General features: G+C 41.0%; 1 protein-coding gene across 1 annotated transcript; it reads right to left on the bottom strand.

The window, feature by feature from the left end:
* Nucleotides 1-400: 400 nt before the first annotated feature.
* riox2 (ribosomal oxygenase 2) lies at nt 401-8114 on the bottom strand. Its single transcript, XM_079738393.1, has 10 exons — nt 8062-8114; nt 7068-7509; nt 6813-6932; nt 6366-6494; nt 5910-6013; nt 5531-5633; nt 4465-4633; nt 4111-4199; nt 3516-3623; nt 401-1376 (listed from the first exon to the last, which is right to left on the bottom strand). The coding sequence occupies exons 2-10, from the start codon at nt 7494-7496 to the stop codon at nt 1212-1214; spliced, it is 1416 nt and encodes a 471-aa protein (XP_079594519.1). The 5' UTR covers nt 7497-7509; nt 8062-8114; the 3' UTR covers nt 401-1211.
* Nucleotides 8115-15943: the final 7829 nt, after the last annotated feature.

Consider the following 15943-nt stretch of genomic DNA (forward strand, 5'->3'; position numbering starts at 1 on the left):
GAGCTCCACAGCAGTACCAGACAGGCCCTTCTTTAATAGGTCCATGGGCCCCCGGGAGCAGTTCATACTTCCGCAATCCACCAGTGCTCCATGGCCAAGCCTGGTATTGTAGTTGTTTCAGCGGGCTGTGCTTTCTTTAATAGGCCCATGTTCCATGATCGGCACAAACACAAAAACTTTGAATTTACAAAATGTAATGATTTTTACGTCAAATAATATTAATATTTAATTAATATTAATAAATGCAAAAATATTGAACATTTACAAAGTAATAGATCCCTCAAAATTGATAAGGATGGGTGAACCTTAAATACAGATATTCGTTTTGCTTTCTATACAGATGAATACATTTGCTTTACCAAGGTGAACAAAAAAATAAACTCAGCCAACAACCAAAACATTGAAAAGCACTTAAAGGTGAAGTATGTTTAATTGAGTGGCATATATTAGAACAAGGCAGGAATCGAAAATCATACCCATGAGTCACATAATATTGAAATAGTTTTAGTTTGGCATCCATTTAACTAAATAAATATCAGGCATTTTTCCCCAAGCATTTTAATAAACAAAGATGGCTGACTGGATGTGTCTTGTTGCTCTGATTGGTTGTAGGTACATCCAATGGCTCCAGGGATGCTCTGATTAGTTGATGGTCCATCCAATTACTCCAGAGGCATTTTAGTCTGAGCACGATGACACCATTGGAAATCGAAAATGGACAGACCTCCAAGACTAATACGATTTTGAGAATTGTTCGGTAAATCTTGTACGTGTAGAATATTGAGCAGTACGCACCCAATGCTTAGGAAACTAGACAAAAAACAGTCGAAGGTGGCTACCCGAATAAGGAATCGTCCTATCGTCCCCGTTGTTCATGATTGTGAATGCCTGCTTATGGTATACAGTCGATAGACTACAATGTAGTGAACTTGTCACAGCCATGAGAATAATTAACAACTGTCAACATATTAATATTCATGAGCAGGCTAGAACCTTTACCATTTTAAAATCCATTCATATATTTTGTAAATTCCTATTTTCAAACAGAGATTTCCAAGGAAAGCTCCAGCCGGGGACAGGCCACCAGAATCAGGGACTGTCACCCTAACCCACACAAAAAAAAAACCTCACAAAAAAACGAAATGGCCAAATGGTCTGTGTCTCTGTATTCTTCATAATAAGACAATGAGTTTATTCCATTTGTTTATATTTCAAATGGTGGTCTCGCACACTTCCAGCAAACTCTCTGTCCAGAGGGCCAGAGCCATATTGACTTTGGCCTCATCTGATGGCAGCTCCAGCTGGGCTACGGTTACCTCCTCTGCCCCCTGGAGCTGCCTGAGGGCCTTGAGGTGGGTCACGGGGAAACGCAGACCCTGTTGGAGAACCACAGAGCACGGAAGGATGGATGCACAATCGTTCAGTCCAACATACATGACCACACCTACCACAGATACTGCACCGGTCCAAAGTTTGAACAAATTGACTCATTATTTCTTTTTTTTTTGTGAGGGCATCAAAACAATGAAAGGACGGGCAAGTGAACTGCAGTCTGCTTAAGCATACGCATTCTAAATTGTCACTAAAATACAACCATTTCATATATTAGCAATTTAAAGTGATTTTTGCACGTACAAATCCTACACGTAGTGCCTTTAAATGAAGACCAAATTCTAGAGCCACCTCATTTACATGGTTACATTACTTATTGATCATGGTTTAAATCCTGACATAAAATTGCAAAGAGTTTAAAAAGTGTAGGTTAAGTATCAAATCATTACCTGTCAATTGAATGGTTTGTTTTTCGAATAAATAAATAAATTTGGTGCTTGTACTGTGAAGTTTGTATTTTGTTGGCATTATGCAGATTAATAAAAAACGGCGATGAATGGACCATACCGTCATCCATGCCCGCAGCGACAACAAACATTTGTTCACATGCTGTGCTACGCTGCTATGCGTTCTAATCTAACAACAAACATTTCATACCAGCCGATGATTAGGTGAACATATGGATACCAGAGCCAGGCTGGCAATGAGGCCAAGACACCTGGATTAACACTATTATGTTGTATATTGTAACGTGGGATGGTGCAGGTCGTTTAGCAATAGCTCCGATTAGCATGAAGTGACGGTAATCAGAAATTGGGATTATCCTCACGGTACTTTTATTATATTCTTTGACCATATTAAAGCATGTCTCAATGCCACTATTCAAACATACATGCGTTCAAGTACATAGTTCCGAGATCCCTGCCTACACCAACTCTTTACACACTAAAATATATAAAAGGGAGACTTCACTGATAGACGGCAGCTAATCGTGGTAGAGCAAGGAGCACGCACACTACTTCAGGTGCAACGTTAACTTGCATAACAAACAAAAGGTAGGCGCCACTTAGTCGCGCTTCATGTTTTTAGACCTGACTTTTACAATATACACCCATTAACCGGTAACTAACCTGTACATTTTTCAGAAAAAAAATGTGAAATGCAAGAAAGTGGCGCTTTCCTTTTGGTGAGGTGCTTCGTCTTAATGTGGTACAGCATAGTGCTAATACTACTACTAACCTATATGTAACGAGGAAATATAACGTGGTAAGGAGCATATGTAAGGAGGATATGTAAGGACGATATGTAAGGAGGATATGTAACGAGGATATTTAACGAGGTAACGAGGATATTTAACGATATATAACGAGGATACGTAACAAGGATGTTTAACGACATGTAAGAAGGACATGTAACAATGTTATGTAACAAGGATATGTAACGAAATGTAACAAGGATATTCAACGAGAATATATAACAATATGTAACGAGAATATATAACAAGGATATGTAACAAGGATATGTACCAAGGACATGTAACAAGGATATGTAACGATATGTAATGAGGATATGACAAAGGGATATGTATTGAGGATATATAACAAGGATATGCAACAAGGATATGTAACGATAATATGTAACGAGGATGTGTAACGATATGTCATGAGGATATGTAACAAGGATACGTTAAGAGGATTTGTAAAGAGGATATTTAACGATATCTTACAAGGATATGTAACGAGGGTATGTAACGAGGATATGTATTGTGGACATGTAACGAGCATATGTAACGAGGGTATGTAACGTGGATATGTAACATGGATATGTAACGTGGATATGTAAAGCGGATATGTAGCAAGGATGTGTAACAAGGTTACGAGGGTATGTGAAGACATGTAACGAGGTAACGAGGATATCTAACGAGATAACAAGGATGTGTAATGAGGATATGTAACGATAGGCCGACATGCTGAAGTATTGTCGGCGCTTAGCCGATTCAACGGTTAACTATTGACATCCCTGGTTAGCACCCTTACTCTCGTATTGATAAGATCTTTGGTGACAGCGGAGGACCTCAGTTTATGTGATTGTATGCCATAGCGAGAAAATGCAGCCTGTGTCCTGAGGCGAAGACCTTATATGGTTATTGATTAAAAGTAAAAAACTGAAACTAAAATAATTACCTGAGTGACTTCATCCTCCTCCTCTGGGTCAGATCTACCGATCATGTGGACCTCTCTTTGGTTCCGCAAGGAATGCAAAACAAAGACTACCAATTCTGTTGCCTCGTCCTAATACACAAGACAGGGCAGAGAAACAATAAAATAGCGTCCATTAAAAAAGGTAAAGGGTCATATTGTGCCTTTCAATTTAGTTGAACCTTTAGTTGTTGTTCTTAACCAGTGGTCCTCATCAATAAAACATGACCATCAACGAGTCAATCCATCCAGGAAAAGTTTCTCTATACAGTAAATAGTTAAATTCTAGTCCCCTTTTTGCCCCTAAACCAACCTGAAAGTGATTTAGCTATAACTTAAGCTGCTCTTTGTATTGCAGATGGGAAAAGATTCATAGTGCAGGATTAAAACAAAAGTAATAACCACAATAGTGCATATTTCTTACAATAAAAGTGCATTTATTAATTGTTGAATTTGTTAAACACAAGACATAAATATTTACGTGAATAATTATGGATTTACAACTCTATTTCCTGCTATGGATCCTTAATCATTTCTTTGAAAGTCAAATAAATTCACGACTGTTGTGTATTTAACTTACTGTTCTTTCCTGGTTGGGCTCCACAGTAATGACGATGTGGTCTCTAAATCTCAGACACACCGAATCCTTCAGTTCTGGAATGCTCCCCGCTAGAGGGGGAAACAAACGTTAATAAACCAAATGTACAGCCATAAAAAAAAACAACCCATGGACATTTCACACAAATATAAATACTTTATGTAAAAACGTATACACCGACATTTAGCTCCATATATACTAGTAATTTAAGACAGATATGTGGCAACCTTTTAAGTAACTGGATCTAGAAATTCAGAACTGGATCAAAGGTTATTTCAACGAATCACTGTATGTGATTGTTCTGAATAACTCTCAAAAACCAACACCGAGCCTTACAGGGTGCTATGTCCTCCTCGTTCTGGGTGTATGGGGGCAGTCTGTTAGTGACAAAGTCCCTCCTCATTTCAGTGGAGTTGGGTGCAACGGCTCCACTCTCCAGACGGTTCCCCAGTTCCCTCAGGATGTCTGCCATCCGCTTGCCGGTGTCCAGGTCGCCCCCACTGCCCTGATCAGGCCAAGGGACAACACCAAAATAGTCCCACACAGAGGGGATGAGTCTGCGATGGTTAAAAGTTAACTTGATGTGGTTTATCAGAACGTTTTTTTAGATCATTGAATTTAAATAAATATTCAAAGCAGGGATATCCTGTTATTCTTACGTCAGGTGAGGGAGAAACACGAAAAAGAAATAGCTGTGGACGTTAGTGTCTTTATATGTTAGGAAGAGTAAACTAAATATATTATAGGTTGAAGTTAGCTGATCTATTATATATGGTTGGGAGAAAATCGTATGTGTGTGGAATGATATTGTCGCGTGGCATCTAGCGATGAGGTTGCACATTGCAACCAACTGAATACACCCTGCACCCTTTGAAATTACGTTGTCATTGTCTAAGAAAGCACAGAGTGGCCAGGTGTCAGGGTGAGGAGATTCCTTGATAGATTTATAAATGTATTTACATTTGTGTATTTGTGCTTACAAGAAAGAGAGCGCTTTGATTAGACATTTAAAAATGCATCCTAAAGACATTTCTCCTTCTGGGCTGCTGTAGAAACGGCGGTGCAACATGAATTAACTAATTAGCAACTACTTATGAATATTATATAACATTTTTTCCCAATCAGTTCCACTAAGTGCCAATAAATCCTTAAAAAGCCGATCCTGACTTACACTGCTGTGTAAGGATGTGCTTTTAAAGGAGGGAACGATTGGCCAAGGTACTGTACTTTATCCAGGCTCAGAGGTCAAGTGTCGTTTGGCGATTAAAGTTCCAGAAGATAAAATTGAAGTGATTAGGGAGAAACCAACAGACATATACCTATACCTTAAGTTCATGACAGCAAAGATTAAGTCCCATTTCAGAAGTCAAATCGGGTTTTTTTCGTGGTGAAGAATTCTTACCAGTAAATGCCTTCTGGGCATGCCCTGTCGCAGGCTTATATCACTCTGCATCGTGTCAAACAGCATGCTGGGAAACACATCCAACAGCAGGTTACCCCATGACCTGAGTGGAGAGAAAGGTGAGAGAAGAATGTTGTGTCTTGTTGAAGTCTAAACTAAATAAAATACACAAGACTTTAGATCTTTAGACACTATCTTTGTGTCCGCTCTACAGTTTGTCGGTCTGTGTATAAAAATGTCCCTTTGGTGACACAAACACAAGTGGATAGCTGAACATACTAGTGTGGACACAAAGATATAAACATCGGTAACAGCAGTACATAGAAGAGGATCATAGAAACCCCATTGTACACTATTAATAATAACCATGACAACGTACATGTTCTGGTAGGTGCTGAGGGTCAGGTGGGTGGAGTGGTCTACTCCTGCGGGGGTTTCTGCTTGATGGATGGTTCCCCTGGGGAAGTAGAGGAGGTCACCCGCCTGTGTGGAACAAACCCATACATCAGTTTTCTAACCTCTAAAACATGTTCTCTGCATCCAATAAGATCTGGTGCACAATAAGGTCCTCTGTTATTAACCCTTGTGGGGCTACACTTGGAAGTTGCCGAGGCCCCCTAGAACCCAGGAGTTGAGGTTCGGTTTTATTTTAGAATTTGGCACATTGATAAACAGAACTTGACACATATCAACAACGCCTGGATTAACCTATGAAGAACTGAACACTCTCTGCAGTGTCAAAGCGGAATGTGGGTGCTGGTAGAAGCACATTGAGTATGATGTCATGAGGATGATGTCATGAGGATGATGTCATGAGGGGGTGCGTGCTGGTAACCTTGAGTATGATGTCATGTGTGGGAGTCCCGATGCGGTGCTCGGGCTCAAGGCCGTACTCCCGGGCCAGCGGCACCGTGGGGCTGTAAAGGCGCCAGCGCTTCTCCCCTTCCAGCTGTAGAATGAATACCTGACCAAAGACAAAGAGAGACACACTCACTCACCCTGAAGAACCAGGTACTGTCGATTATGAGTGGGATTTGTCAAAGTTGCCGTAGCTATCCATGATGAGGAACATCGCGAGGCAGGGAGTGGAGACGCAGTGGATGTTTTACGGGTTGTTTGTTTCCTAAATATTGCCCTATTCTCCTCTTTCTCTTTACCACTCAGGATTTTTCAGTAATGTGTGTCGTCTATCCTATACCATCACATTAACAACAAACAAGGCAAGGCTACTGGCTTGACCAACACATGGTCAGGATGGGTTCTGGTGTTTGTTGATTTGTACCTCAACATCGTCGTAGTGTGGCGGGAGGCCCTGGGACTCCTGGGGCGTCATGTAGACGTTAGAGCCGACCAGAGTACCAAAGAAACACTCCAACTTCTCCTGAATTCTCCACAGCTCATCCTGACAGGAAACCAACAAAGTTTTAAGATTTCACTATGGGTTGGATTTCTTAATCCGTTAGCTAAGAATTTAAGTCTGCATGTGCAAATAAAATAGAGCTAGACATTTTGAACATTCCCCATCCCCGTTCCTCACCTTGAATCTCTGCGGCTGGTGGAACTGGATTGTGGCTTTCTTCTGATGGAAGTCTTTGCTGAGGACGTTGTGGTTCACACGGCCCACCTTGTTCAGGACTTTCTTTTTGCCTTCAACACAGCGGCAGACGTTGAGGTCCGTGCCGTATTCCAGACCCTGAGCACACAAAGCCTTCATGTCTGACAGCTGGAACAGGGACTGGTAGTAGGAAGAGTTGGCAGGATCAGACCTCTGTAGGTGAAGGGGCCTCTTCTCCCAGACGTCCCTGAAGAACTCCTCCTGGCCCATGGGGTGGATGAGGCTCTGGAAGAGGCCAGCGGGGTCGTTTGAGCTGAGACAGGCCGGCCCGGTGTGATGGGACTTGGCTGTTTTAGGAGCCGGTCCCTCACTGTGGCCAACGGAGGCACCGGTTTTCTTTTTCTTTGGCATTATTTGATTTGACCTGAAACAGAAAGCCTCAGTAGTGAACAACCGCAAAGGCTTTTCATTGGCCAGCAAGAAAAGAGAAGTATGATACAACATAATAGGGTGAGAACAACAGACGCCAAAACAAAAGCTGTCTAACCCAGTCTCAACAGACGGTCCACCAGGTCAAACGAGATGTTTGCAGAGGATCCCCACAGCCTAATGCTGCCACCACCAAACTAAACTGTGAGGACTGCTCCTCACTGTTTCTTCAGTAAACACATCTCAGCATCTTTTGCACTTGGTTTTATCAGGCCACACGGATAGGTAAACCAATGTAGAACAGCTTACAACTCTAGACTCAAGACTTTACTCTGGCTTATATGCTTTCAACATTGCACTCCGATCAGACTGACTTGCATCAATATGATAGAGGTTGCAGTATATTGAAGCAGCCTCATGGGACCCATGTGGGTAGACGTCCTGTCGTGGAACATGGATCATTTAGTTTGATGCCATTACGTGGCACAGGTTACAGTTCCACGATGCTAATTTAACTTTGGTGAATATGATTTGTGGGTTTACTCACGTTGTTGAGAAAATATCAAAGCGTGGTCTATAGATCCTAGTGGCATGGATATATATTCTTCATGTGTATTTTTGATGGGTGATTAACTAAAGGCGGTGTTTTAGCGCCCCCTACGGGGCTGGAGGACCAACAGCTCTGCGCTGCTCTTAGACCCCATTGAGGCCCATAATACTAATAATACTAATACTAATAAATAATAATCCATCATTTGGTTCAACTTCTGAATAGTAAAACTCACCGGATTAAAAAGTTAAGGGATACAGAGGTTTTTACAAAGGCAGAGAACATAACCTTTTTACTTTGATTATCATCCTGGTAATTATTTGAGGATCTTGTATGACACGGACTGACACACATGTTTTTGGCCAGTGTAATAAGGCCAGTGATGACCTGACCCACCAGACACAGGCCTGTGTGTCCCAGTTCCCTCAATGCTCTCAGGGCGGCGCTGTCGAGTCAGTATAAATGCCTTCAGACTAAAGTCCATAAACTGATGAATTCCATGTCTGTTTACTACTGTCCATGAAGCCAAAGCAAATCTCCACCTACTGGACAATACAATGCTATTCTATGATATTCTCGATACTAAATTAAATTTGTGTAATACATGAACAAAATATCGTACAACTGCATTATATTACAGTTGATAAAGGACACTAGTAAATGAATTGAATATCAAACATATATGTTTGCAATCCAGTTTTATAGAAAGTGGCAGACTCTGCTTTGTCCCTCCCCATTACATATTTAGGTGCACGTTTCTGATCAATTCCAACTTGTGATGTTGTGAGTTAATACCTCATGATTCAAGTTTTGACATGCTTGTCATATAAGTGTGATATATTGAAACAGTCAACAGGTCTTAACCATTAATTTCATGTACAACAGCCACTATAGTTCTGAGGTGTGAGATGGGCAAGGAGAATCAAAACAGCCACAACATGTCAGATTTCTTGTCCAATTTCATTTTTCAACTTGGACATAACCCCTGGCATTTTTAGAAATCACATTTTTGGTGTCTCATGGGTTTAATTTGAGACATTTTGGTTTATTAGAGGAAAGGTCATTTCACTGAAATTGGAAGATGAATTCTGAGAGCTGTTTGACTGAATCAACCCGATATGGAGTATGATCTGTATGAAGTGATGAGAGCTGAACTGGGCAGAAAGGGTTTGGGTGCTCTGGACTCATATCAAGACTGGAGGAAACACAAGCTTGTTTCTGGACCATGAGGTGTGAGTGAAGAACAAAGTTTGTGTTGTTCTTAAAGTTTAAAGCTCAAGAAGAGAAATTGTACAGAGCACGTTTAAATGAAAAGGTATTTCTATAGTAATAACATCAAAGTGATTTTAGGTGTTCGGTATGAAAATGAAGTTGAATTAAATTGCTAAATTAAGTGTGCTTGTTTATAATGAAATAAGGTACAGATTGAGGAGGGAGAACTCTTTTTAGGTGCATTCTGACTACTTGAGGCTGTGCAGACTCAATATTGGTAATTGTGGTAATTTCTTTCAGACCCTTTTGGATCTAAAGCATAGCAGCAACAACATATTTTGATTGAAATGGCAGAGCAGTTTCCAGTTTTTAGAACAGAGCATGTAATTGCAGCCAACTTCATAGGAAACAAAACTTCTGCCTAATATCCAAGCTACCCTCAACTGCTGGAAACACTTAACATTTGTTGTAATTATATGTAAACCTTAATGAATCTGAGTACACTGACTTGTTCCAATGTGGTGTGCATGCAATGACTAAAACCTACTTAGTTTTAATAATTTAATTTACATATTTTTGTTTTGAAATAGAAAATGAATTTCAAACTAAAACAACTTCTTGTGCCCCTAACTGAAAGTTAATTCATTTCCTTGAAGGAATGTTGAAAATGTGAGCAATTTGAGCTATGCTGAAAAGCCGATTGGTTATCTGTCTCTACATTGTTTACCACTGAGGTCTTTTTCCCTATTTCACCTAACTAAGAACCAAATGGAAGAGGAGACTGGGGCCTGCAGACCACTGATCAGTCCCATATCACCCAGTGGTCTGCATACCCCTGATCAGTCCTAATCTCTATTCAATGGATCTCAACAGTTGCGACAAAAAGGCTGTCTGTTTAATGATCACACATGCAAATTTGTGTGTGTAAATCACACACACAACCTATTTCAATATATGTGTGTGTGTGTTTGTGTGTGTGTGTGTGTCTGTGTGTGTGTATGTGTGTGTGTGTGTGTGTGTGTGTGTGTGTTTGTGTGTGTGTGTCAGTGCATTTTTTTTTGTCTGTGTGCTTCTGTGTGTAGGTGTGTCCGTGACTGTTGAACATACATAAGTATGCGTGGTGCGTGACAATAGGTCTAAGTAAGGTTAATTAGGCCGGCCTTTTTGCTGGCGATGGGTCGACAGTGCTGGAGTTTGTTCAATTCTGGATTTGTATAGGATTTTTAAACTTTCAGACACAAATGGTTTCCACACATTTCTTTTCACCACTGGAGATATGAGGAGCACACAATGAGGTCCTGACTGACTTTACAATGGTCTGTTACAGACAGATCATTGAACGATGGGTGTTGCCCTGATATGAATGAGTCAGCCACATGCCCCTATCAGGCCATCGACATACAACTCAACAAACAAAAAGAAAGGTGGCAGGCAATGGCCTCTTTGATAATTGTTCACATGTGCTTCCCTTTTCTGCCAAACATTGACTTTCAATGAAATTATACTAGCCTCTGTGCAATTAGCTGTAGTTTGACACAGAGGTTTGTTTTCATGAAATTGGCCACATGGCACTGTTTAGTGCATCAGCATTTTCCATATAAAGAAACATACAATTCTATATTGCATTATATTAATTCATGCAGAGATAACACGAGAAGCCAGAGGCCCTGCTCAGGATGAATGAAGATGAGGGAAAATAGCCTCAAAAAGATTATTATATTATGGAATCTAATTATTTGAATTGTTGTTAGGTTTTTTGGTGCTAACTTTAAAAAATATAATCTTGACCATTTTATAAATTCATGGTTCCAGAGGCCCTTAAGGAACCCTCAGAATGTTGTGGCCGTTTCTTATAAAATAAAGTTGCCATCATCCTAACTAGTGGGTTCAATTAAGTTACCATCGTCCTAACTAGTGGATTAGATAAAGTTACCATCCCCCTAGCTAGTGGATTAGATAAAGTTAACATCCCCCTAATTAGTGGATTAAATATGGTATGTGTGCATGTGTTTGTGTGTGTGTGTTATTTGATGTTGTATTATGCCTGTATGCGTTGCAGACTTCTCTCTATTTTTTTCCGAAATAGGTTTAATCTTAATAATCTTTAATCTTATAAAATAATACTTATTAGAAGAATGTTTACATCATTATATCGAGGTTGATGAAGCTGAGGGTTATCATATATTTAATTGAGACCTGGGGTACCCCACATGACATACAGTTAGGAGTGGAGGGTCACTATATTACTGCAACAGATTTGCTGATCAGAGATGAAGGACCAATGTATTTTTCAATCACGATTTCATGGCTATGGTGGAAGTGTTCAAATGTTTCTGATGTGATTGAAACTTTGAGGATGTGCTCTGTTTCTCCACAAAGTTGGAATGCCTGAAACAATCAAATGCAACAATGTTATAACCCTGCAAGTCATATCACCTGAATACCAATCACAAAATAGACACCTGTAGACGGTGGAAGACTTGGATATCTAAATGGGTTTGGAGTTCCATAACATAGGATGATACTGAACCAGTGGTCTGAAAGCTGTCTATGACAGATGGTAGTAAACAAGACCTAAAGACATTTAACGGCCTGTTAGTGAGCATATTGAGGGGTTTGTGGTGGGCCTCATTCTAGCAATCATTTCCTCATGGAGAGAGAGAGGCACGGGGTGAACATTCTGAACTCAGCAGATTGTTGACAGGATGGAAAGAGTTTTGTCCTGGGACCTGTTCCACAAAGCTGGAAAACCAGTCAGAATTTACAGACGTTTAAAAAATTGTATCAGGTTCCCAAATGTTTGAATTATTCATAAGTAATTAGCCAATAGTCGTGATGTAGTGATGTAGTGCTATGAGGAGAATGAATCATGAGTGGATGCTGCTAACATGGACTTTAAGGCATTACAGACCAAAACAGTGGCGCTGGATATATATATAAAACATTCTCCGCTTCAGCCTCAACAGCCGGCTGACATTTTCAAGAATCCTACAAATGGATGAGAACATTTCTGAGAAGGATGTTCATTCTTCATTCTTTAACATCTCTTGTTAAGGGTAGCCTTGGTATCCAGGATTGCCAAACATGAAAAGTATTAAATGTCAGGTTCCCCTAAAAAGGCCTTCATTCCCGTACTGGAAGCTGTTCTTCTATTTGGTGTCATGTTTCCAACGTTTCGACAACACTGAGCATGCTGTGGCATCTGGTCTTAGCTGTAGGTCTGGACCAGGTAGCAAGTGTTTACCTTGTGTCATTTATATTTGCATATAAGTGAGGAGATATCTTCCTCAACAACAACATACGTGTCTGCCCATCTAGGAAATAATCCTTCTCTACCACAGCCTCATAACAAATACAGTTGGTGTTCACCAAGCGATCTATTATCTATAAAGGATCCACTTTGTTGGAATGGATGCTGCAGGAATAAGGCACACATGGCGTCTGTGATGCTGGCAGAGATACTGTCTGGACATGCACCTGACATCTGCTCAAACTTGAGGCCTCATACAGTTTGGCACTGAAGCCACAACAAACCAACAACCTCCCTGTGTGTGACGAGCAGAAGAACATGTATGAGTTGTAACTTAAAGACCCATTGATAGTTTCATAAACAATGCAAGCTCTGTGGTCATTAATAGTCTAGTTAATCTTTAATTATTTAGTTTAGCGCGTTGAGGATTCTGCTCACCATGGCGTGCAGGTGATTTTATCAGTGGCGATTGCTCTATGACTGCAAGGGAAGCTCGGCTTCCCCTAAAATTTCAAAAATTAAATGGTCAAATATATACTGCTGTGTTGACATTTCATTGATTACAAATGCGTTAGAACACGTCCATCTCGAAGACGAGTTTGTTTAGGATCAGCTGCTTATCGCAGGTCGACTGACTCGATTTTCCCCTCATACGTCCGTTGACTTCATCGGCTGCATAGAAAAGCTTTTTTAGTGAATCGAAAGTCGACGGTCAGGGGATAATGCTGCGATTATGTCCCTCCCACGGACGCTCAGCGTCTCTGGGGTTGAATGGAGGATTGGGCTGGCCTGGACGCTGGGCTTCTGCGTGATGATTGGAGGGTTGGAGAGTTGGCGTTTGATTGACAGCGATTTTGAGCCATTTAACGTCGCCGGAGCTCTCTTTAGGCCTCAGTCCCATTGCGGATTTTGCAAGCGAGTTGAAGGACAAACTGCAACCTATTTCTTGATATTTGCTTTGCGAAATTGCTAGACAATATTCATCATAGGCTACATTTCATACAGGTATACACAAAAGTTTAATGGTAATTGGTAGTTGGCCATCACTTTGATCCAGGGAGACTGAGGTCTGAACTTCAAGTCCTGTATTCAGATCAGGACTTGCAGGGTGACAGGGGAATGCTGTGTGGTTTCTTGGAGTTCCTTATAGACATGTAGTTGGACGGCTTTACAAACTGTTCTCATTAGGCAACAATTGGAGCTACATCTGCAGGTGTAGAAAGGAGCTTCTCCTGTTTGAAGCGGCTCAAGTCCTACACTCGTAACACAATGGGCCAAGGCCCTTTAAAGGAGACATATTATAGTGTTTTCCCAACAAGTAAACATAGTATTTGAGTTCCAGAAAACATGTTTTTGAAGCTGATTGTTGCAAATAGCTTTTAGGAGAAATAAAACTCGCCTACCGCTTTTCCCCTCTGTTTCAGTCCCTTCAGAATGCGCTGTTTCTGGTGTCTGTAGCTTTAATGCAAATGAGCTGCTGCCCATTGACCAATGAGCTGTCAGACTGAACCACAGCATGGAGGAGAAGGGATTGTTGCCGTTTGCTGACTCCTGAAGCTCTATATCCATATAGTATAATAAAACATAATAATAATATTATATACGGGTATTTATATAATATATCTAATATCACGGCCAAAAGCTATGTGCGCCTCGGATGATATTATGAATCAAAAAGACTGCGTCTGACGTCTCTGCTACTTCCACAACAAGTAAAGACTCGTAGTGGGGGATATCTCGGCCGGTTGAGAAGAATTGGGGGAAAAGGAACTTTGGCCTTGACTCTCTGAAGTCCATGAACCGAGACATGGAGGAGAAAGGGATTGTACTCCGGGAGCTGAGCTGCCGGACTGCCGCCGAGCTCCTGGCGCGCAGGAGATGCCAGCTTCGGCGGCAGTTCAGATCCCGGAGTACACCCGCCGGAGCTTCCGGACTGCCGCCGAAGCTTCGACGGCGGCTGGGCTGAGTACCGTCCCTTTCTCTGCCGGGACTGCCGCCGATCTACCCCCGCCGGAGCTGCGGGGGTAGATCGGCGGGGTAACTGTAGGCGGGGTACTTTCAGAAATGTATATCTCACTCAAAAAATGATGTAGGCTACGGACTTGTTTCAAAGTTTGTATGCGTGTGGGAATACCAGAGACCCAAAACAACACCCCAAATCCCAGAAAAAGTGTTGTTTTCATAATAGGTCCCCTTTAAGCAGCCTAGCTCTGCTGGCCATTGAGAGGACACTGGTCAAGTCACTGGAGAAGACAGTCAGTATGACAGGATCACTGAGCATTTCCTCGAAAAGGAACAGAGAGCAGAATTGAAGATAAATTGACAGTTTATATGATGTAGGCCAAAAATGAGCTTTCCCTCTTTGAAAGACCAGCAGCGACCACTGGTTCCCATTGATTTATACTTACATTGGCAGTAATTACAATTACATTTTTGACAAATAATTATAGAAAAGGGGTGTTCGTATCCAGGTATACAGTCAAATGACTAGAATTAGAACTCTGGTGAACGTTAACATACTGCCTTTAATATATATATATATATATATATATATATATATATATATATATATATATATATATATATATATATATATATATATATGTATACATATACAATATAATACATTTATCACAGCAAGTCCCAGTCAGTCACTTTGGATAAACTATTACAGTGGGGAAACAATAGCTGTTTCTTACAGATAGGCTGTGATATAATAATGTAGTATTGAACTACCGTGCACTCAAATGGAGGAAACATTAATTAACATCAGAAACATAATGCAGACCAATACACAACGCAGGCCGACAATGCAATTTAACAACATTAAATCACTTTGAATTAACCAATCTTATCACGTAATATAATTCAAACCTTTAGCCTGTGCCATTGTTATGTGATTAATACTGCATTATAACCTAAAATGTGCATTAATATTGAAGCTATCAGCTAAACAACAGCCAGCCGCTTCAACTTAACCTTATCAACCTAAGGTCACATGTCAACGCGAGAGTTATTGCGATTTTATTTTCAATATCGGAAATTACAAATTCCGTGTGTAGGCTTCTCATCCATTGAGTGGTGGATTGCGCTGATAGGCCCGACCATTAAGGCGTCGGAACGCAACTTAAAAGCCACAGGGCGATGCCCACACACACACACACACACACACACACACACACACACACACACACACACGCACGCACGCACACACACACACACACACACACACACACACACACACACACACACACACACACACACACACACACACACACACACACACACACACACACGTCGTTTCATCGTGTTCTGAAAAAAGCTGCATTCCCCAGCCTATGGGCTCAGCTGTCCGGAGCCACATTCAGCCTTTAGGAGACCCTCCCCTCTCCAGAGGCTCTTCACACCCTCCTTACA

The sequence above is a fragment of the Pollachius pollachius genome (genome assembly GCF_949987615.1).
Source record: "Pollachius pollachius genome assembly, chromosome: 6".
In the NCBI taxonomy this organism is placed as follows: Eukaryota; Metazoa; Chordata; class Actinopteri; order Gadiformes; family Gadidae; genus Pollachius; species Pollachius pollachius.